The sequence below is a fragment of the Hyperoodon ampullatus genome (genome assembly GCF_949752795.1).
Source record: "Hyperoodon ampullatus genome assembly, chromosome: 18".
Classification (NCBI taxonomy): Eukaryota; Metazoa; Chordata; class Mammalia; order Artiodactyla; family Ziphiidae; genus Hyperoodon; species Hyperoodon ampullatus.
The window spans coordinates 50633792-50657831 of record NC_136931.1 but is presented as its reverse complement, the minus strand read 5'-3'; the positions used below and the strand labels follow the sequence as shown (position 1 = coordinate 50657831).

The 24040-nt window shown below is 50.4% G+C and overlaps 1 protein-coding gene across 2 annotated transcripts; it reads left to right on the top strand.

Annotated features, from left to right (window-relative positions):
- Positions 1-33: 33 nt before the first annotated feature.
- On the top strand, positions 34-23669 carry NUMBL (NUMB like endocytic adaptor protein; the record flags this gene model as incomplete). Of its 2 annotated transcripts, none has more annotated exons than XM_079723741.1 (10): positions 34-161; positions 3753-3837; positions 5976-6115; positions 7467-7541; positions 7631-7705; positions 8657-8797; positions 13590-13779; positions 18096-18401; positions 21951-22073; positions 23056-23669. In XM_079723741.1, the coding sequence occupies exons 1-10, from the start codon at positions 138-140 to the stop codon at positions 23667-23669; spliced, it is 1773 nt and encodes a 590-aa protein (XP_079579867.1). In that variant the 5' UTR covers positions 34-137. The 2 variants fall into 2 exon arrangements, with proteins under 2 accessions (XP_079579867.1, XP_079579868.1); XM_079723742.1 differs by having other exon boundaries at positions 5973-6115.
- Positions 23670-24040: the final 371 nt, after the last annotated feature.

The following is a 24040-nucleotide window of genomic DNA, read 5'->3' as shown; positions in this document are numbered from 1 at the left end:
CTTGCATCCCGCACCATACCCCGGCCCCCGGCCCCGGCCCGCGTCAGACCGAGCTGCCGCCGCCGCCACAGCAGCAGCAGCACTCGGGGATCCGGGCCCAGCCGGGGTCGCGGGAGGCGGGGGCGCCGGAGCCCTGGATGTCCCGCAGCGCGGCGGCCAGCGTGAGAAGGGCGGGAGAAGGGGGCTCGGGTGGGGGGCGGCGCCGCTGCTGATGTGGCGGAGGGTGGGAGGCGGCCGCGGCGCCCGGATGGAGAGAGGGTGCCAAGGCTGGGGAGGGTGGTCCTGGGTGGGGGTCCAGGGATCGGCTCCCCTCCAAGCCAGATCTTGGGAGACAGGGGTCTCGGGCACAGGCCTTGTCTTGCCAAGGCTCTGGAGATACGGATCCCAGACAGAGACCTCCCACTCAAAAAAATCAAGGACAGGGCGACAGATTCTAGGTACAACTCCCTAAGCAAGATTTTGGGGATGGGGTCTGGGACGCAACCTCCTTATCAAGTCAAGGCCTCTAAGAGGGGATTCCAGACCAGACGCAATCCTTAACCCCTACCGGCCTGAGGGGCTCTCTGAGCACAGCAATCCTCTAGGCAAGGTCTTGAGAATGGGGTCCCCGGGCCCCCACAGCTTCCCCACCAAGCCAAGGCCCTGGGGGGATTCCTGGCACAGTCCGTCCCCAGGCCTCAGAGGCGTCCGGGGCACAGCATCCCCCCATGCTTGGGCGGCGTCCCAGGAACAGACCCTTCTCAAAACAAGGTCTCTGTGCCTGGGACTCTATCCCCCCCAAGCCTGAATAAAATAAGGGGAATTTCAGGCAACCCCACACACAAAAAGGCTTGGTCAAGGGTCCCAGGGCACAGGTCTCCTGGGCCACCCTCTTTGTCCCTGGGGCCGCCCAGCTGTCTGGGAGGGGCCCCACGCACAGACAATGCACCGCCTCCCCCTCCGGTTCTGGCCCCCCAGGCTCCAGGATTCAGTCTGGGCCAGGGGGCGGCTCCCCAGGGACCTGGTGCAGCCCTGTCTGTCTGCAGCGTCTGCGTTGATGATGGCTTTGTGTGTGGTACCTGGGGGGAAGCGGGGAAGCAAGCGATGGGGAGGTGGCTAAGAGTGTGACCCTGTGTTTTTGTGACTGTGGCTGCCTGTGTGTGTATGTGTGTGAGCTGCAGCTGGTGACTCTGAGGAATCGTGTGTTTCGTGCTTGTGGTTGTGTCCGATAGCGTCTGTGATTGTTTCTCTGTATGTGACCCCAGCATTTGTGTGGCTGTGTATGTGTATATGACAGCTGCTCGCTCACTGTGCAGAGCCCTATACTTTTCAGTCTGTCTGTGTTTGAGTGTGTGCATGGTTGTGACTATGTGGTTGTGTCTTTATGTCTTTTGTGACCCCATGTATGTACCTTGGTAACTCTAACTGGGTATGTGACAGTGTATCTGTTGAGTATGGGGTTGGGCATGTGTGTGGCTGACTGAAGATGTGGGTGGAGTTGTGACTATAAGTGGAGTTGTGTCTATGACTCTGTGTCCATGTGCGACTGTCCTAATGACTTCGAATGTTTGTGACTGTGTCTCTGATTTTATATGTGTGTCACACATGTGCTTGTATGACACACAACTGTGCCTGCAACTTTAGGTGTATGACTGCCATTGTATACGAAGTCACATTGTGCTTATGTGACAGGTTGTGTGCTGGCACTGTGACTTGTATGTTTGTGGTTGTGTGTTCAAAGCCACATCTATGTGTGTGGCCGGGATTGTATAAATGACTACATCTAGATTTGTGTGTTGATACTGAGTGATTCTGTGCATTTATAGTGTGTACCTGTGATTTGGGTTATATATTTGACTTGGAGTCTGAAACCCTGACAGACTATTAATAGTGGGTTATTTCATTGCATGTGACTCAAGCTATAGGTGTGTCTGTGTGTGGTGGCGCCAGTGATTGTGTGTGTGTGGGGGGTGTGTGTATGTGACTGTGGCTTCTGTATTTGTGTGTGACCTGCATGTCTGTGACGCTGGGTGACTCTATATACTTGTGTCTGTGTCATGGTCTGTAAGAGTGTGTGTCTGTAGCTGTGTGGCTGTTTGGGGTGGGTGGGTGTGTGTCCCTGTATGCGTGCTGGGCAGCTTATGTTTGAATCTGTGTGATTTGGTGACAGAGTGACTGTCTCCTCACTCCACACATGACTCTATCCGGAACTGTGTCTTCTGTGTAAACACAGCTATAAATGCTCTGTCTGGGTCACTGTATTTCTAAGCACATACCTGACTGTTTGCTTGTGTGTGTGTAATGGAAATTGTATGCTGATGTCTCTGTCTGTGAGATGTTGTGTGTCTCTCCACATGGGGACTGTGATCGTATGTGGCCCCATACTTGTCGGTGTGACTTACGTGTTTGCAGGAAGAGAGACCGTGTGTTTCTCTGTGATGGTCTGACATGGTACAGCTGGGGGTGGGATGGTGGGTGACTGTGAAATAGGTACCATGACCGTGATATATGGCTGGGTAACGTGGACACTCATGCTGTGGGACTTTGCATACATGACTGTTTCTGAAATGCGTATGGCTGTGACTCTGAGCCACTGAGTGTCTGGCTGTGTCTGAGTGTGGCCGTCCTTGGGGAGAACTGTCTCTGGATGGTTGTATGCATGTCCTGAGTTTGTGTGCCCATTTCTCTCTAATGCATGGGCCGTGGCCATCGGGGTCTGTGTGTGTGCTTGGGTATGGAGAGCCATCCATATACGTGTGGCTGATACCATGACCAAATGTGTGCCTCTACGACTGGGATGTATGGCTGTGTGACAGTGTGTGACCAAAAAGGTGTGTTGGTGTGACTGATACAGTTGGGGTTGAGTGTCCTTGTGCAGCTGTGTGCCGGTCGATGATTGAACACATGTGGCTGTGGCTGGGTGTGACTGGGTCTGACCAAATGTGTGTCAGTGTGTCTGCGTGCATCCCTGACCAGATGTCAGCAGGCAGCAGGGGAGCTGTATGTGACAAGTGTGTGTGCCTCAGAGCTAATAGGTGACCTCCTGCGGGTGTGATTCTACACAGGTGGGTCTGTAATGTGCGTATCTTGGTTGGGTGCCCGAGGAAACAACTGTCATTGGTTGGCCATGGGCTGCCCCAGTGGGTGTGCCCGGACCCAGCTCTTTGTATATGGCAGAGAAAAGAGAAGTGACAAAATATCAGTTACTGATATGACCAGACGTTTGTGGCAGTGCCTGGGCAGCCTGGGACTCTACATACCTGTGGACAAGTGGTCTGTAGCAGAGACTGTATGTCTGTGAACTTGGATATGTGGCCAGGTATTTACAGTGGCTGTGACTGTTGACGTGTTTCTGTGTGATCCAGTGTGTGTCGCTGTGGTTGTCTCTGTGCGTAATTGTGCAGAGCTGTGACCAGGTTCTAGGGACAATTGGGGACCAGAGTTGCATGTACACATGTGACTGTATGTGTGTGCGCAGCCCTGGACATGTGTCTAGAGGGCAGGCCACCCCCCTTCACACCATCCCCTTGGGTACAGACAGCCTCCTGAGGCCAGGACATCCCCAACAGATGCTCCCGAAACACACCTACTCATTCCTGGGCCCTTGCAACCAGGTGGCTGATTGCCTTAGTAACAGTTGCTATGACAACCAGGGCTCTCATCAGAGATCCTGAGATGAAGGGGGGTTGGCTGATGTCCAAAGAGGGGGTGAGGTAGGGGACTGCGCCCTATCCCAAGCCAGCTTCTCAACTTTTCCTCCCTCCCCTGGGCAGGGCGGACCCAGGAGGCCAGAGCAACATCTGCCCCCTGCCGCCTGTGGGGCCCTGGGGCCCCCTGAAACCTCCAGGACGGAGCCAGGTGAGTGGCCAGCTGGGGACAGGGCGAAGGCTGAGTGACTGGGTGGGTCTGCCTTGCATAGCCAAAGGAACTGTCCCTGCGGTCACACAGGCTTCATCACACACACAAGTGGACACCCCCAAACGACTTCCCGGCACACTCAGTGACCTCGTTCACAGACACACCCACCTAGACTAGGTCTCTCTCTCTCACACACACACACACACACACACACACTTAGACACTCAGGCACACACCAGCATCCCCACACCCACAGGTTCACGGTCACACAAACATACAGACACAATCCTAGACAACAGCCAGACTCCCTCACAGGTGAGCACAGACACTCACCAGATACAGACTCAGGGACTCTCAAGGGATGCAGTCTTGTACAGTCTCCCCAGCAACACACACAGACCCACACTTTGCAGTCAACAGCCGCACTTTCACAAGCAGACACAGCCTCACAGACAGCACCCGTGTGCTCGTGCCTTCACAAACAGCTACACTTTTGCACACGCAGTCTCACAAATAACACTCAGCACTCTCATAGACAACAGCCACATTCCCACACCATCACACCCTCACAAATAACACTCACAAACACACTCTCAAAGATGACAACCTCATGTCCTCACACACCCTCACAGATGCACAGTTGCATACAGACACACCCCCAGAACAACACTCATGGACCCACATTCTCTGCAACAACACCCACCTTACCTGACCCAGACACACCCTCACAAACAACAGCCACAGACACAGCCTCACCACCAACAGCTGCACTCTTGGACAGATGTGGTATCTTGGGTAACTCTCACAGACACACACTGTCATGGGCAGTGGTCATCAAAGACAATAGCCACATCTTCACACAGACACACAGCTTCAAAGACAACAGTCACGGACACACCCTTTCAAAGACAACAGCTTCATGCTCAAACACAGACCCATCCTCACAGGCAACATTCCCTGACACACACTCACCACCACTCTCACACACAGCTACTCTTCAGCCACAAGCTTCAGGGACCTACACTCACAGACGACAGCCACACTCCTGGACACAGACATCCCCTCACAGACAGCATTCACAGACACATACTCTCATCAACAACCATTCTCAGACCTGCGTCCTTCCGTACAGCCTTCAGCTATATACACACTCACAGACAATAGGTGCATGCTCAGACCTAGACACCCTCACACAGAACACTCAGGAACACACCAGGGAATTCCCTAGTGGTCCAGTGGTTGGGACTCCGCGCTGTCACTACTGAGGGCACGGGTTCGATCCCTGGTCGGGGAACTAAGATCCTGTGAGCCGCGCAGTGAGGCCCCCCCAAAAAAGGAACACACCAGCTGCACACTTGCTTGCACACACAGGCGGAGTCTCATCTGTTGGTGCTCTGTCCTAGGTGTCCCCTCACACTCCTTCTGGGACTCAATATGGCTTCTCAGTCAGCAAAGGCTGTCTTAGTGACTGGCCACCACCTCCATCCCTACCTCTGAAATCACAGGTGCACGCCTCCCCAGGGGCCTCTGCCTTAGACACATTTGTCAGAGGGGCTGTATCTCAGAGTTGCAGAGACCCACCCCTGTCCCCAACACCCTCTGGCCTGGGCTCTGAACCTCAATCCCTGGACCTTCTGAGTCCCCCACATCGGACCCATGCAAGTCTCAACTCCTGTGCCCTCTGACCACCTCATCCCCTGACCTCGTACCCATAAAACCCCTGACCTCGTGACCCCTGACTGCTATGCCCTCTAACCCCAATGTCCTCCACTGCCTTAACTTCCCATTACTTTGGATCATCATGCCTCTTGACTGTCACATCCCAAATCTCCAGACCCCTAAAAGCTGTGACTCACGACGCCCGCATCTCAGACCTCCCTGCCTCTTAGCCCCATGCCTTCTGAATCCCCACTGCCGACTCTCCCACTCCCCTGCCTTCCAGTTGCCCCCTTTGTCGGTATCCCCTAACTGCTGCTAGTCTATGTTCCCTGGATGTCATGTTCTCTGACCCAGTGACCCCCTAACCCTGTAGCCCTACTGCCATGTTATCTGACCCCTTGCTCCCTGAGCCCTATTTCCCCCCACCTTGAGCCCCATGCCTCTGACCCTTGACTCGCACCCCTGTCTTCTGTCAGCAGACGGGGCGGGCACCATGAACAAGCTACGCCAGAGCCTGCGGCGGCGGAAACCAGCCTACGTGCCTGAGGCGTCGCGCCCACACCAGTGGCAGGCGGACGAGGACGCGGTGCGCAAGGGCACGTGCAGCTTCCCGGTCAGGGTGAGTGGGCGGGGCTCGTGTGGGCGGGGCTGCGGCGGTGTGCAAGCTGTTCGCTGTGCGCGTGCGTGTCCAGTGTCTGTTGTCCATTGCCCGGTGAGGTGGCTGAGACCCAAGAGACTTCACAGCCCCGAAGAACTGCGCATCCTGCAGAATGCAGACCGCACCCAACAAGACCCATTCTCTTGTGCCAGGAAAATATTAGCTGGGGTGGGGTTGGGGGGCGTCCCGCCTGGAGTCACGCTATTCTGTGGGAGCTCACAGTTTCCAGGGGGGCACTGGGAGGTCACAAAAATTCTGTAGCATTTGCAAAGCCCTCTACTGTTAAGTGCGTTCTGGTTTAGACAACCACGACCCTTTACAACACACACGAAAATTTATAAGGGAGATAGCAGGATTCAGGTTCAACTCTCCACTCATTCCCTTCCTGGTTGGGTGACAACAGACAGTGGTCACAGCGCCCCCCTCCCACCTTGTTTTCCCTTCCCCTAGAAGCGGACCTTGCGAGGGAGGGGCTGCTGGGAGGTGCAGGAAATGCTGGTGAGAGTGAGGAAGGGAAGGCAGCCAGTAAAGGGTGTCTTACTAAACTATAGCTGTGAGCAACTGAGCTTGATGCCACTAGGGAACTGTGGGAAATCGAGCCATCCCACCCACGGGGTGAGGGAGCTGGGGCGTGTGTACCCCAGCTCCTATCAGTCATTGCCTGGGGCCAGTCCTGAGGCGCAGATGCAGACGCTGGCACTCAGAAGGACAACAGGGATGTGTTAAAGGCCAAGGATAGAGGCAGGGTGGGAATCATTACTCCACGTTGTGCTTCAGTTTTCTCACCTGTATATCTGGGATAAGAATGGGGTACCCAGACTTCCCTGGCAGTCCAGTGGTTAAGGCTTTGTGCTTCCACTGCAGGGGGGCATGGTTTCCATCCCTGGTCGGGGAACTAAGATCCCACAAGCCATGTGGCGTGGCCAAAACAAACAAAAAAGGGTCCCCACCTTGCAAAGTTGAGGTAAAGAGTAAATGAGTTGGGCTTCCCTGGTGGCGCAGTGGTTGAGAGTCCGCCTGCCGATGCAGGGGACACGGGTTCATGCCCCGGTCCGGGAAGATCCCACATGCCGCGGAGCGGCTGGGCCCGTGAGCCATGGCCGCTGAGCCTGCGCGTCCGGAGCCTGTGCTCCACAACGGGAGAGGCCACAAGAGTGAGAGGCCCGCGTACTGCAAAAAAAAAAAAGAGTAAATGAGTTAATTCATATGATGTGCTTAGGACATTGCGTGATGCATCGCAGTGGCACAGGGAGCGCTAGGAATGATTGATTACTGTGCTTATTTCATGCTCTCCCATCCCCTTCGCACCAAGTACCTGGGCCACGTGGAGGTGGAGGAGTCCCGGGGGATGCACGTGTGTGAAGATGCTGTGAAGAAGTTGAAGGCGGTGAGTGAGAGGCCGGAGCAGGGAGGGGGCAAGGTCAGAGCATTAGAGCCAGCCCTGACCACACCCTCTGCCCTCCTCCTCCGCTCCAGATGGGCCGGAAGTCTGTGAAATCTGTCCTGTGGGTGTCAGCCGATGGGCTCCGGGTGGTGGATGACAAGACCAAGGTAGGGGGCCCGCGGGCCTGGGAGTGGGCACCAGTGGGACCCCCTCCTCACCCAGTTCGAATGGGGCTAGGGACGCCTTCTCACCCACCTCTAGGATGTCCCTCCCTTAGGGACCTTCTAGACTCCGCCGTGTGTTCCTGTAACATGTTGGCACCTCTCACAGTCATAATTCAGGATTGAGTCCTGTGGCTATTTGTGAACTGGCATGGATAGGGTGTGAGAGCACAGACCGTAGAGCAGCGACCTCAGCTCGCATCCCAGCTCACCCACTTACCAGCTGGGTGACCCTGGGCCTGAGGGGTATGAGATTTAACCCTTCCATGCCTCCCTTGCCTGATCTGCAAAAATGGGGATAAAAATGGACCCAACCATTAAATGAGAAAGTATATGCAAATAGTTTAAAACTATGCCTGGTACAGCAGAAGTGTTCTGATCAACGAATGTTAGCTGTTATGTGCTTATTGTCTGTCTGCCTGGCCAGATGGGAGCACCGTGGGCCAGGATCGGGTATCTGTTTGCTCATCATTGAATTCCCTGCCCCTAGCACAGAGACTGCCCAAGGAGACATCCAGTGCATGGAGGCAGTTAGGTTAATGACTGAACAGGATTGCCACCCTCCAGCAAGCTTTGCCTGACTCCCGTCCAACTTGCGTCAGGCACGTCTTCTTGCTCCCGAAAGGCCCTGAGGCTCCCCGATCCCAGCCCTGAGCCCTCTGCCTGTGCCTCCCTCATTACAGCGTGGCTGTGACTCTGGCCAGTCTCCATCTGATGATGAGTCTGATTCCTGCACTAAACTGGGAGCCCCATGTGAGCAGGGCCCACAGCTGTTTCAACAAGTGCAGGATCCCCACCCTGTTCAGGACAGGATATAGAGCAGACACAAAGGGAATATTAAGTGAATACATGAGAGACAGTACACATGCCTTTCCTGGCCTCCCTGGTGCCTCCCAGGACCTGCTGGTAGACCAGACCATCGAAAAGGTCTCCTTCTGTGCTCCTGACCGCAACCTGGACAAGGCTTTCTCCTATATCTGCCGTGATGGGACCACCCGCCGCTGGATCTGCCACTGTTTCCTGGCGCTCAAGGACTCTGTGAGTATCACCAAAGCCCAAAGCCAGCTGACTGTCTCCCATGCCCTGGTGTCCCACGCCCAACCCCAGCCCGCTGTGTGGTGTCAGGCGAGTCACTCACCTTAACCTCTCCTCTCCGTGACCTCATCTGGAAAAGGGAGTGTATTCACAGCCCCTAACTTAGAGGATTATTGTGAGACTTGAGGGGGTTGATACAGAGTATTTGGAACAATGCCTGGCATATAGGAAGCACTCGGGAAAACATTAGTTCTCATCCTCCTCCTTGTTATCAGTAGTTCTTCATGTTTCTCTAACTTTTCTCATTGAGGAGCATATACATACAGTAACAGGCGCAGATGGCCCAGGCACAGCTCCGTGAATTTTTGCTTATTTTTAAACCTCACCCAAGTCAAGCTGTAGTTTCCTGCCCCCAGCAGCCCCCTTGGGCCCTTCTGAAACAACACCCCCCAGGGTACCCACTCTTCCTTCAGAGTCGATTCATTTTGCCTGTGGTTCTTTATATTTTGCGGGGGAGGGGGCCGTCAACATCCCCTCTGAGAATCTGATGAAAGAGACAAATGGACTGTCTTCTGAGAAGCATTCTCACAGGATTCTGAGGCTTGTGACAGAAAACCCTCAGATACCAGTGATTTCGGTGAAATAGAAATTTGTGTTTCATGTGAAAGACATCCCTAGGCAGGCAGCACAGCGTTGGTGTCACTCCTCTCCACTCAAGGGCCATGGCTCCTTTTATCTTGTTGCTATGCTGGAGTATGGCTTCCACTCCATGATCCAAGATGAATGTGCGTGCTCCAGCCTTCACATCTTCATCCCAACTACATAAAGGAGGGAGGCATGAAGAGGGGCACACCCTCTGCTTTTTGGGAGGTGTGTATTGGCCTTTTGTGACCTATTGGCCTTTTGTGACCAGCTTCTTTCGCTTAGCATAATGTTTTCAAGGTTCATCCATGTCGTAGCATCGTATCAGTACTTACTCCCTTTATATGGCTGAATAATATTCGTATGGATATACCACATTTTGGATATACCATATTTTGCTTATTTATCCATCCATTGATGGACATTGGGTTGTTTCCACCTTTTGGCTATTACGAATAGTGCTTCTCTGGACATTTATATGCAAGTATTTGTTTGAATACCTGTTTTTAATTCTTCTGGGTATATACCTAGGAGTGGAATTGCTGGGTCATATAGTATGTTTAAGTTTTTTTGTTTTTTTGGGTTTTTTTGCGGTACGCGGGCCTCTCACTGTTGTGGCCTCTCCCATTGCGGAGCACAGTCTCCGGACGCGCAGGCTCAGCGGCCATGGCTCACGGGCCGAGCCGCTCCACGGCATGTGGTATCTTCCCGGACCGGGGCACAAACCCGTGTCCCCTGCATCAGCAGGCAGACTCTCAACCACTGCGCCACCAGGGAAGCCCCTATGTTTAAGTTTTTGAGTAATTGCCAAGTTGTTTTCCTTGGTGGCAACACCATTTTACATTCCCACTTGCAATGTATGAGGTTCCAATTTCTCCACATCCTTGCCAACACTTTTTTTTTTATTCTAGCCATCCTGTAGGTGTGAGTGGTATCTCATTGTGGTTTTGACTTGTATGTCACTAATGACTAATGATGTTGAGCATCTTTTCCTGTGCTTATTGGCCATTTGTATATCTTTTCCAGAGAAATATCTGTTCAAATCCTTTACCCATTTTTAATTGGGTTGTTTGTCTTTTTACTGTTAAGTTGTAAGAGCTCTTTATATATTCTGGATACTAGATGCTTATCAGTTACGTGATTTGCAAAACTTTTCCCCCATTCTGTGGGTTGTCTTTTCACTTTCTTTTTTTTTGGCTCCGTGGCATGTGGGATCCTAGCTCCCCGACCAGGGATTGAACGTGCGCCCCTGCTTTGCAAGCACAGACTCTTAACCACTGCAATGCCAGGGAGGTTTTTTTTTTTTTTTTTTTTTTGCGGTACGTGGGCCTCCTAACGCCGTGGCCTCTCCCGTTGCGGAGCACAGGCTCCGGACGCGCAGGCTCAGCGGCCATGGCTCACGGGCCCAGCCGCTCCACAGCATGTGGGATCTTCCCGGACCGGGGCACAAACCCGTGTCCCGTGCATCGGCAGGCGGACTCTCAACCACTGCGCCACCAGGGAAGCCCTCGCTTTCTTGATAGTGTCCTTTGATGTGCAGATGTACACATTTTGATGAAGTTCAATTTATCCTTTTTTTTTTGTTATTTCTGCTTTTGGTGTCATATCTAAGAATTCATTGCCAAATCCAAGGTTGCAGAGATTTACCTCATGTCTCATTCTAAGAGTTTTATAGTTTTAGCTCTTATATTTAGGTCTCTGATACATTTTGAGCTAATTTTTGTAAATGGTGTGAGGTAAGAGCCCACCTTCCTTTTTTCTCACGTGCATATACTGTAGCCAGTTGTTCTAGCACCATTTGATAAAGAGACTACTCTTCCTTCATTGAATGATCTTGGCACCTTATTGAAAAGTAATTGACCATAGATGTGTGGGTCTATGTCTGAACTCTCAGTTATATTTCGTTGGTCTATATGTCTCTCCTTATGCTAGTATCACACCGATTTTTTGTTTTATTTATTTATTTATTTGTTTTTGGCTGTGTTGGGTCTTCGTTGCTGCGCGCGGGCTTTCTGTGGTTGCGGCGAGCAGGGGCTTCTCTTTGTTGCAGTGCGCAGGCTTCTCATTGCGGTGGCTTCTCTTGCTGCGGAGCATGGGCTCTAGGCACACGGGCTTCAGTAGTTGTGGCACGCTGGCTCAGTAGTTGTGGCGCACAGGCTTAGTTGCTCCACGGCATGTGGCATCTTCCCAGACCAAGGCTTGAACCCGTGTCCCCTGCACTGGCAGGCGGATTCTTAACCACTGTGCCACCAGGGAAGTCCTGTGAGTTTTTCACAAATGTCCTTTATAAGGTTGAGGAAGTTCCCTTCTATTCCAACTTTGCTGAGTGTTTTATCATGAAAGGGTGCTGGATTTTGTCAAATGCTTTTTCTGTGAGAATCGAGATGATCAAGTGGGGTTTTTTCTTCATTCTACTAATGTGGTTGATTGATTTTCATATGTTAAAACAACCTTGCATTCCTGGAATAAATTTCACTTGATTCTTTTAATATTCTGCTGGGTTCAGATTGCTAGCATTTTGTTGAGGATTTTTGTCCCCAAGTTTAACTTTAAGAGGTGGCTGAGCATCTTGTTTAGGGAACAGAAGTCAGACATACCTCATTAGAATCCCAACTCTGCTACTCACTTGTTATCATAGGCATGTTGACTGAACCTTAATTTCTTCATCTGTCAAATGGGTTCATAAGATTGTCCACCTCCTGGCACTGTTGTGAGGATTCCATAAAAGGATGCAAATCAGGGCTCAGCCCGGGGCTAGACAAGATTTCTGCTGACACATATGTGAGTTTCCCTGTGCCTGGCTTTGTGCTGCATGCCTTGCATATATTTGTTCACCTAATTCCTGCAACAACCCTGTGAATTGGGTGCTATTAGAGCCCCCATTTTACAAATGAGGAGACTTGGGTACCGGGAAGTGATTTTCTTGAGATCACATAGCTGGGAAGTGGGAAGCCAGAATCAATCCCAGTCTCTCTGGCCTTGGCGTCTCTCAAGTAGGCGCTCAAGAAACAGGGGTTGTTGTTTTTACCCCCAGTACTTTACTACAAAATAGTTTCAAGCATGTAGCAAAGTCGAAAGACTTGTACAGTCACCTGGACACCCCCCACCCAGATCCTGCCATGAACATTTGTCTGGGCTTACTTTTATCACTTGTCTCCCCATCTTATTTTTTGATGCATTTCAAAGTCGCAGACATCAGAATACTTCCCCCAGACACTTCAGTATGCATACCATTAAGTAGAATTCATATTTGTTTCCAGCTGTTTTTCTTTTGAAGTGAAATACATGATGACCACAAACCTTAAGTGTACATTTGCTGGGTTTTGACAACTGTATACACGTGTATAACCCCCCTCCATCAAGATCTAGAACATTGCCACCACCCCAGACTGTCCCCTCATGCTCCTCCTCAGTCAGTCTCTATGCCCACCCCTAAGAAACAACCACTGTTCTGATGTTTTTCACCATAGATTAATTTTGCCCATTCTGTAACTTCATATAAGTGGAGCCATCCAGGGACTTCCCTGGCAGTCCAGTGGTTAAGACTTCACTTTCCAATGCCGGGGAGTGTGGGTTTGATCCCTGGTTGGGGAGTTGGGATCCCGCAGGCCTTGCGGCCAAAAAACCAAAACATAAAACAGAGGCAATATTGTAGCAAATTCAATAAAGACTTTTAAAAAAATGGTCCAGGGCTTCCCTGGTGGCGCAGTGGTTGAGAGTCCGCCTGCCGATGCAGGGGACACGGGTTTGTGCCCTGGTCCGGGAAGATCCCACATGCCGCGGAGCGGCTGGGCCCGTGAGCCATGGCCGCTGGGCCTGAGCGTCCGGAGCCTGTGCTCCACAGCGGGAGAGGCCACAACAGTGAGAGGCCCGCGTACCGCAAAAAAAAAAAAAAAAAAAAAAAAAAAAAAAAAAAAAATTAAAAAAATGGTCCATATCAAAAAAAATCTTAAAAAAAAAAGAAATGGAGCCATACAGTATTACACTCTTGTCTCTGGCTTTTGTCCCTCATTTTGCAGATGTGCACTGAGGCCCAGAGAGGTGAAGGGACTCATCCGGAGTCACCCAGCATCCAGCTGCTGGACCCCGGGGCTCCTGGCGTCCGGTCTGCACTGCACAACGTCGCTAATCCTGCCCCAACCTCTTCCCACAGGGCGAGAGGCTGAGCCACGCAGTGGGGTGTGCGTTTGCGGCCTGCCTAGAGCGGAAACAGCGGCGGGAGAAGGAGTGCGGAGTCACGGCTGCCTTTGACGCCAGCCGCACCAGCTTCTCCCGGGAGGGCTCCTTCCGCCTGTCCGGGGGTGGGCGGCCGGCTGAGCGAGAGGCTGCCGACAAAAAGAAAGGTGGGCGCTGCCCGGAGGGCGAGGCGGGGCTGGGCACCGAATGGTCCCAGGGTGGGGCCAAGGGATCCAGATTGGGGGGAGAGCTGCAGAGGTACAGGGGCTCTACAGTTTACAAAGCAAAAAGGAAACACACACACACACAAAACCCAAAACAACATTTTTTTAAATTAATTTATTTTATTTTTGGCTGTGTTGGGTCTTCATTGCTGTGCACCAGCTTTCCCCTAGTTGCGGAAAGCGGGGGCTACTTTTCGTTGTGGTGCACAGGCTTCTCATTGCAGTGGCTTCTCTTGTTGCGGAGCACAGGCTCTAGGTGCATGGGCTTCAGTAGTTGTGGCTCATGGGCTCTAGAGCGCAGTCTCAGTAGTTGTGGCGCATGGGCTCAGTAGTTGTGGCACACGGGCTCAGTAGTTGTGGCTCGTGGCTCTAGAGCACAGGCTCAGTAGTTGTGGTGCATGGGCTCAGTAGTTGTGGCACACGGGCTCAGTAGTTGTGGCTTGCGGGCTCTAGAGCGCAGGCTCAGTAGTTGCGGCGCATGGGCTCAGTAGTTGTGGCACACAGGCTCAGTAGTTGTGGCCTGCGGGCTCTAGAGCGCAGGCTCAGTAGTTGTGGTGCATGGGCTTAGTTGCTCTGCGGCATGTGGGATCTTCCCGGACCAGGGCTTGAACCCGTGTCCCCTTATTGACAGGCGGATTCTTAACCACTGCACCACCAGGGAAGCCCCCCCAAATTTTTTTAAGTGAAAAATACAAAGCAAAGCACCAACCACAAAGTTTGGTTACAGTTTATAAAGCGTACTTCAGTTTAAGGAGTCCTCTGGGCAATATTCTGTTGGCCACAAATCCCAGCAAAGCTCACCGAGAGCTTTATTATCTGCTAACCCAGGGATGTTCCCAGGCTTTTCAAACTGTGTATCCACCCTGTTAATGGGTTGTGAAGTCAGCTTGCTGGGTTGTGGTTAGCATTTTAAGAAATGAAATGGAAAAGAATAGAAAATATCAGAGTAATTAAATGTAGTAAGGTTAAGTATAGTTCAATGATACTTTTATGTCAGTATATCTGTGTGTGTGTGTGTGTGTGTGTGTGTGTGTATGGAACGGGTTACCATGTTAACGGTATTTCTTATTCTGGGTTGCCATCATGAAAGTTTGAAAAATAACTGGTAAACTCTAACATTCTAGGTCAAAGGCAAATAGTTTATAAGTTCTCAAACTGTGGTTTTTAAATATACATGTATTGTGTGCTGAGTCAAAATGTAATTTTTAATTTTATTTTACTTTTTTTTTACTGTTTCTAGTTTTTACATTTTTGGAAAACACTGCTTAGAATTTACAAAGAATCCTGAATTGGGATTCAGGATAAAGGAGACTGAAGAGATTTGACAAATATTAATAAATGTAATGTGTGATCCTGAATTGAATCCTGGATATTGTATATATAGATATATATTCAACATTCAATTCAATATACATATATTGAATATATGTATATAAAATATATACATTGAAAAATATATCTATATATGAACATCCATAAAGGACATGAGTAGACCAGTTGGGGAAATTAGAATATAGACTGTAGACTAGCTAACAGTATCATATCCATGTTAAATTTCCCAAGTAAGAAGTTGTCCTGTGGTTCAGTAGGAGGCTGTCTTTGTTCTTAGGTACATGCTGAAGGTTTTAGGGTTGGGTAAGCTGTCTGCAGCTTACTCTTTTTTTTTTTTCCTTGTTGTTTATATATATTTATATTTATATTTTATATACAGTAGTGTGCGTCCGTTAGTCCCAAACTCCTAATTTATCCCCTCTCGCTTTTCCCCTTTGGTAACCATAAATTTGTTTTCTATGCCTGTGAGTCTATTTCTGTTTTGTGAATAAGTTCATTTGTATCTTTTTTTTAGATTCCACATATAAGTGATATCACATGATATTTGTCTTTCTCTTTCTGACTTACTTCACTTAGTATGATAATCTCCACGCCCATCCATGTTGCTACAAATGGCATTATTTCATTCTTTTTTTATGGCTGGGTAATATTCCGTTGTATATTATTACCACATCTTCTTTATCCATTCATCTATTGGTGGACATTTAGGTTGTTTCCATGCCTTGGCTATTGTACGCAACTCACTCTTAAATCATACTGAAAAAAGATTATGGAAGGAGAGACAGATCAAATACTGTAACAAGTTAACACTTGTTAAGAGTTAACAAGTATAACAAGTTAACACAGGAGAACATGTGTGCTCCTTGTTCCATTATTACATCTTTTCTGTAAGTTTAAAATATTTCTAGCTAAAAAGTTAGGAAAACAAGTTTTTATCACTTGCTAGAATATTAGAGTTTACAACATATGTTTTTCTTGGTAAACTATGTGACCATTTACAAACCTCTTGACAAAGTTAAGGAGTTCTTCACAGCTTACAAAATATTTTGCTGTTTACATCATCTATTAGAATTTATAAAGAATTTTATCATTGGTAAAGCAGATTACAAAGTATAGTTAACAGAGGGCCTAAGTACATATATTTTTTTAATGAAAACCTGTCTTTTATATATATATATATTTATTTATTTTGTTGCACTGGGCCTTAGTTGTGGCAGGCACGCTCCTTAGTTGTGGCATGTGACTCTTAGTTGCGGCATGCATGTGGGATCTCGTTCCCTGACCAGCGATCGAACCCAGGCACTCTACAGTAGGAGTGCAGAGTCTTAACCACTGCGCCACCAGGGAAGTCCCTATATGATATTTTATTGTTTGCAAAAGAACACACTGAGTACACTGAGTTTACTATTTATATGGGATATTCAAATTTACAAAGAATGTCACATGCTTTAGAGTTTGCAAAGGATTATGCTGTTTCCAAAGGATATTATACGTTCCAGGTACTTTGCATTGTAGAAAGCACTTGAGAGCTTGCACCGCAAAAATGAGAGTTTACAAAGTGTGGTATATGATTTGCCGAACACATCACAGTGTTTTGCCAATGATGCACTCATTCACAGTCTCAAGGCACCGCACATTCACAAAGAACTCTCTTCAGTTCAGGAGTTACGGAGCAGTGCACTTTCCACAAAGTTGTTTACCAAGCTTTTGTGGGATTCCAGAGCGTTGAACATTCGCTGCCTCAACTGACCCTCCCAGGAGACCTGGGAAGGCAGCAGAGGGATGTTTATCCCAGGTTTAGTTGGGGAAACTGGAGCCCGGAGAGGGGAGGAGACTTCCTGAAGCCCAAGGTGGTGGGGGGCAGAGGTGGTTTCCCAGTTCCAACCTGTCCTGGGCTGTTTCCACTGCCCCCAGCCTGGCCTGGGTGAGAGCCTCACCGCCCCCTCATGGAAGATGGGAGAAGCACTGGGCAACCTCCCTGCCCTCTTTGGGCCTGAGTTTAACCTCACTAGCATTCAGGCTGCGGCTCAGGTGAGGCCTTGATGGGAGGATGGCTGTGTGTTTGTGTATTGGCAGGGGTGGGGAGACCCTGCCATCGAAGAGCCCGCTTCTTATGCTGAGTGGGGAGACCAGGTACCTGCAGAGGACTGAGAACAGCCCCAGAGGGGAGGGAGCCCAGGCTGAGGGGCTGAAACAATCTGGAAAACTCCTCAGAGGAAGAAGTATGCTAAGCTGGGTCTAGAACAATGGGTAGCAACTGGAGGAAGGGAGGAGGTACTTGAGGTGGGAAGACTGGTGGGAGGTGACAGAGAGCAGATCAGATGGAATGATGGAGGAAGACAGCATGACGTGGAGAGACCAGGCCAGAGGGAGAGACGGGTTAGCGCAGTCATCTGGAACTCAGACTCTGGAGTCAGCCTGCCCCTTCCTTCACAGTATGGCTCAGGCAAGTCACTTGCCATTTTTGGGCCTCAGTTTCCACATCTGTAAAATGGGGATAATGACAATATCAACCTCACTGGGTGGTTGTGAGGACTGAATGAGTTAATACTTGCAAGGCACTTGCAACAATGCCTGATACATTGGTCATGCACCAAAAAAGTGTTTGTTAAATTAATTAGAAAGGGAGACAGGAGGTCTCAGAGGGAGAAATAGCAGAAGCAGCAGAGGAAGATGGATGAGGGACAGAAAGCTTGAGACACACAGAGGGTCAGGTTGGGTGATGACACCCCCACGGGCCTCCTGGGGAAAGTGGTCCTGGCTTGGGTGGGGATGAGCGACATTTGGGGGCTCTGACCAGCCTATCTTGAGGGCAGGGCACATTGGGTGAGGAAGGCAGCATTGGAAAACAATCAAGGGGTCTGGGTAGGAGAGGCCTCCAATGCCAAGGTGAGCTATCTAACCACCTGTCTCACCCATGTCTCCAGCAGAGGCAGCAGCTGCCCCAACTGCGGCTCCTGGCCCTGCCCAGCCTGGGCACGTGTCCCCAACACCGGCCACCACATCCCCTGGCGAGAAGGGTGAGGCGGGCACTCCAGTGGCTGCAGGCACCACTGCGGCTGCCATCCCCCGGCGCCATGCCCCCTTGGAGCAGCTGGTTCGCCAGGGCTCCTTCCGTGGGTTCCCGGCGCTCAGCCAGAAGAACTCACCTTTCAAACGGCAGTTGAGCCTACGGCTGAATGAGCTGCCATCCACGCTGCAGCGCCGCACTGACTTCCAGGTGAAGGGCACAGGTGAGCCTGGGGCTCAGCAGGAGGGAACACCGGGATCAGTGCCACTGTCTGTTGTAAGCAAGAGATAGAGAAGAGGTGGTACACACCATGATTTTTTTTTAACATCTTTATTGGAGTATAATTGCTTTACATTGTTGTGTTAGTTTCTGCTGTATAACAAAGTGAATCAGCTATATGTATACATATATCCCCACATCCCCTCCCTCTTGCATCTCCCTCCCACCCTCCCTATCCCACCCCTCTAGGTGGTCACAAAGCACCAAGCTGATCTCCCTGTGCTATGCAGCTGCTTCCCACTAGCTATCTATCTTACATTTGGTAGTGTATATAAGTCCATGCCACTCTCCCACTTCGTCCCAGCTTAACCTTCCCCCTCCCCGTGTCCTCAAGTCCATTCTTTACGTCTGCGTCTCTATTCCTGTCCTGCCCCTAGGTTCTTCAGAACCTTTTTTTTTTTTTAGATTTCATATATATGTTAGCATATGGTATTTGTTTTTCTCTTTCTGACTTACTTCACTCTGTATGATAGACTCTGGGTCTATCCACCTCACTACAAATAACTCAATTTCGTTTCTTTTTATGGTTGAGTAATATTCCATTGTATATATGTGCCACATCTTCTTTATCCATTCATCTGTCGATGGACACTTAGGTCACACCATGATTAATTAGCACTGCCTGCCACAGGCAAAGGAGAGGAGCAACATGTGATCAATTAGCAATGTCTGCCATCAGTCTGGGGGAGGAGAGCGGTAGTGTAAGCTGTGATCGATTAGCAATGTCTGCTCCAGGCAAGGGATAGCAAAAAGGTGGCATAAGTCACGATCAGTTAGTACTGTCTGCTGTACTTAGGGACATGAGAGCAGTGGCATATGTCATGATTGATTAGCAAGACTTCCATGGGCAAGGGAGAGGAGAGAAGCTGCCCAGATGCCATGTTTTTGCTCAAGAGGAGACTGAGGCACCATAGGCTAATGCTCCCTCCAAGCTTTTGGCCAGTAGAGCCATGAGATCTGGCCAGGTCAAGGATCCAGGTTCAGAGGAAAGAAGGATTGTGATTAACAATGTCTGCCTAGGGCAGGGAGAATAGAATGATGACAGACATCATGATCTCCTTACAGTGTCTGACTTGAGCAAGAGAAAAGAGCGAGGTGGCACACCACATGATTGATTAGCAAAGTTTGCCATGGGCAAGCGAGAAGAGAGAGCAGGAGTATTATGTTTTGCCCAAGAGATGACTCCCAGAATTTGGCTTATGGAAACATGAGGTGAAGGGCACAAGTGAGCATGGGGATCATGGGGTCAGGGTGCATAGTGATGGATTCGTGATGTCGCTTCTGGGTAAAGGATTGTGCAGAGGCAGCACCCATCATCATCGATTAGCCATGTCTTCGAGGGAAGATGGAATTGCAAGGACCAGTCCTTTCTTTCAGCATTTGGCCAGTAGAGCCACAAGGCTCTACTGGTGAGGGGTAAGGTGAGCAAAGAGTTCAATGGGAGAAAAGCATCATGTTTGATTACTAATGTCTGCCATGGACCAGGAAAAGGAGAGAGATGGCGTATGTTGTGATTTTAAAATGTATGCCGTGGGAAAAAGGGAGGAGAGAGGTGGCATGGAACTATGTTTTGCCCGAGGGAGACAGGCAGGAGAGCTGCCTTTCCTCCCAGCTGTCAGTGAAGTCATGTGGTCTGGCCCACTCTCCTGCTTCCATATGCCAAATCCAAGACACCTACCCGTTATGGCCCTGGGGACTGGTGTGGGAGGTGTTGATCTGTATCCAGGAGGCTGGGCTACTGCAAAAGGTGACTGCTGAGCAGATGCCAATGCTTGCTGAGAATGACGCACGCTCACTCCATGTTGTGCAGCATCCCATGTACTGCATGCACCCTCAGATTTGCTGTCCTCATTAAGTAACCTGCCATTAAGTACACCCCCAGGGCTGTCACACCTGCTCCCTGAGAGGTGGCAGGCACCCCAGACTTCATTTAGAAGCCTCGTGTGCCTGTAGCCAGTTGCCCACTTGCTTGGATGTAACTTGCCACACAGAAATTTCACGGACTCACACAGATGTCCCACTCCACTGCAGGTGTCACACACACTCAGAAGTCACACACTTAGTCATGGGCAATCAAAAATCACACACACTTGGAAGTTGCAGGACCAGGTGTTACCATTACACACACTTAGAAAGCACATATCCAATATAAACTACTGTATATAAAATAGGTAAACAACAAGGCCCTACTGTATAGCAGGGAACTATATTCAATATCCTGTAATAAACCATAATGGAAAAGAATATGAAAAAGAATATATATATATGTATATATGTATAACTGAATCACTTTGCTGTACACCTGAATCTAACACAACATTGTAAACCAACTATATTTCAATAAGAAAGAAAGAAAGAAAGCACATATCCAGATGTCCCATTCAGAAATCACACACACAGATTAACACACGCTCATGAACGACACACCTGGATTCACACAAACTTGTGTGAATCACAAGTCACATATGCTAATTCATGCCAAATTCCATACATCACGCAGGCAGATTGGCTCACGCTGGGGAATCACAATCGGATGCCACAACCTGGATTTCAGTCACACTCAGATGCCACCCCCCAGAAGCTGCACACCCATTTGGACTAATAGGCATAGTCATCATAGAAATGACCTGGAAGCCACCTACTGTGCCACCTGGGCAGCCCCACGTCACATCTGCTGACTCCTACAGCTAGTTTCTTTCTGATGCTCATAGGAGCATCACACACACTCCCTTGGAGATAGCCACTCGCTGAGCTGTCCCAGGCACTTGTCACACGCCACACTTGACGGTCCTCTTGTTTATTTGGATGGTGCCTTTTCTCATCCTAAGTACTCACGAGGCCACCACACCTGCTCAGCGTGTCCTGTCTTGCAGGCACAGGTGCATCTCTGCCCTCATGACATATGTTATGGGCCAGGCCTGGTGGGGCCCCACTTCTGCACTCAAAGCAAGACAGGTGATCCCCAGCCAGTGACCAGCAGCGTGGCCAATATCCATTCTGACTAGTCAATACTCTTGCCATACGTGGGGTTGAACATTTTTTATTTATTTTTTTGGCCGCGCCACGTGGCTTGTGGAATCTTAGTGCCCTGACCAGAGATTGAACCCGGGCTCTGGCAGTGAAAGCACCAAGTCCTAACCACTGGACCACCCAGGGAATTCCCTGAACATATTTTAAAATTAATATATATTGTTAAGCATTTAAAATATTTCTTCTGGTTTGCGGCTACATACAGCTCTTGAGGTCCTCCTTGGTTTGGGATCCCTGTGACTGTCTGCCATCAGATGTCACACACTACTTGGCTGTTGTACCACTCAGATGTCACACACACACACACACATGTGTGCAGTTACCATTTTTGTGGCCATGGCCACTTAGTTACTGCAGAGTGGACCCACCAACCCACACACCTTGTGAAGGCCACCTGCGGGGATGGGGTCAAGGGCAGAGCCTGGGCCTGTTCGCTGACCTCTGCCCTTCCCTGACTTACCAGTGCCTGAGATGGAGCCTCCCAATGCCAGTGACAGCGACAGCATCAGTGCCCTGTGTACACAGATCAGCTCATCTTTTGCCAGTGCTGGAGCACCAGCACCAGGGCCACCACCAGCCTCAACAGGTAAACTGAGCCCTTCTCTTGGGGTAGATGCCCTGCAGTGCCCCTCCTGCATCTCCCTGCTCCTTTCAGGGCTACTGCAGAGACTCTGGGAATCTTGGAATCACACAGGCTTAGAACCACGGATCATCTAAGAGCCACAGGATTACCATAGAACCATGGATCATTTAAGAGCTATGGGGTCATCCTAGAATCATGGAATCAATCACTTTAGAACCATGGATCATCTTAGAACCACGGGGTCATCTCAGAGCCGTGGGTTCATCCTAGAACCATGAGATAACATAAGAATTATGGGGTCACCTTAGAACCATGGGATCAGTTTTTAAACCTTGCTGTCTTAGAACCATAAAATCTAGAAACCTACGGCCTTTGAATCACAAGATATTAGAACCTAACAGATTTGGAGCCAGGAAACCTTGGAATCTTACAGCCTTAAAAGAGTGCTCTCTGAGAAAATAGTGCCAAGGAACCACCTTAGAGCCACGTGCTTATCCTAAAACCGTGGAAGCACCTTGGAATTACAAACAATGTAAATTTAGAACTCTAGAATCTTAGAAAACACAAACTTAAAAACACTGAAACTTACCCCCTATGTTAGAATAGTACACTCTGAGAAAGATCCATGCAATCCTAGAATCTTAGCCTCCTAAGACAATACAGTGTCAAAATATTAGAGCCAAGGGTGGTATTAAAAAATATTTAATAACAGGTTTGCTACTGACCAATCAGAAGGGAAGCCGGCCTGGGTGATTGTCAGTCGTGCCTATACTTTTTCATCTTAGGACCTTAGAATCTCAGAAATGAATTATTGTAGCACTGCATGACCTGTGGTCCAGGATGGTCGAGCCATTTGCCCAAAGCCCATGCAGCTAATGAGCAGAGCTGGATGCAAGGCAGGCGGCCTGGTCCAGAGTCTGATCCCCAGCCTGGGGTTCTCTCTGCTGCAGTCCATGCCCCCTAACTGCCCCTCTCCTCTCTCCAGGGACTTCTGCCTGGGGTGAGCCCTCCGTGCCCCCTGCAGCTGCCTTCCAGCCTGGGCACAAGCGGACCCCTTCGGAGGCCGAGAGGTGGCTGGAGGAGGTGTCCCAGGTGGCAAAAGCGCAGCAGCAGCAGGCAGCCTCGGTGCCTGCCGTGCCCCCCGCCCTGCAGCCCTTCCCCGCCCCCGTGGGGCCCTTCGACGCCGCACCAGCCCAGGTGGCCGTGTTCCTGCCGCCTCCACACATGCAGCCCCCTTTTGTGCCCGCCTACCCGGGCTTGGGCTACCCGCCCATGCCCCGCGTGCCCGTGGTGGGCATCACACCCTCACAGATGGTGGCCAACGCCTTCTGCTCAGCCGCCCAGCTCCAGCCCCAGCCTGCCACCCTGATTGGGAAAGCTGGGGCCTTCCCACCCCCTGCAGCACCCAGCGCCCCTGGAGGCCAGGCCCGTCCTCGCCCCAATGGGGCGCCCTGGCCCCCAGAGCCAGCACCCGCCCCAGCCCCTGAGTTGGACCCCTTTGAGGCCCAGTGGGCAGCGTTAGAAGGCAAACCTGCTGTAGAGAAGCCTTCCAACCCCTTCTCGGGCGACCTGCAGAAGACCTTCGAGATTGAACTGTAGCCCGAGTCACCCCATCATCTCCAGGAGCCCCACACCTGGGAGTGGAGGCCCATCCTCTCCCCAGTCCTGCTCCCTGGGGCTGCACCCTCCTGACGACCTCTCTAACCCTTCTCTCGACCACCTCCCACAACCAGTACAGAACCGACATTGTGACGCCCAGGTTGCGATGGGATGGAATTCAGGGACGGACCCAGCCTGGCTAAGGGACCCATTTCTCTGCCAGACTTAGGCTGGCATGGCCCCCTCTCCCCGGAACCCAGACACGGGGGGATGGCCCCAATCTCACCGAGTGCCCTCGGTTCAAGCTGTATTTCCCAATTTCTGTTGTTGACCTTCTACCTTCCGGTATTCGGTAGGATGGGGGAGGGATG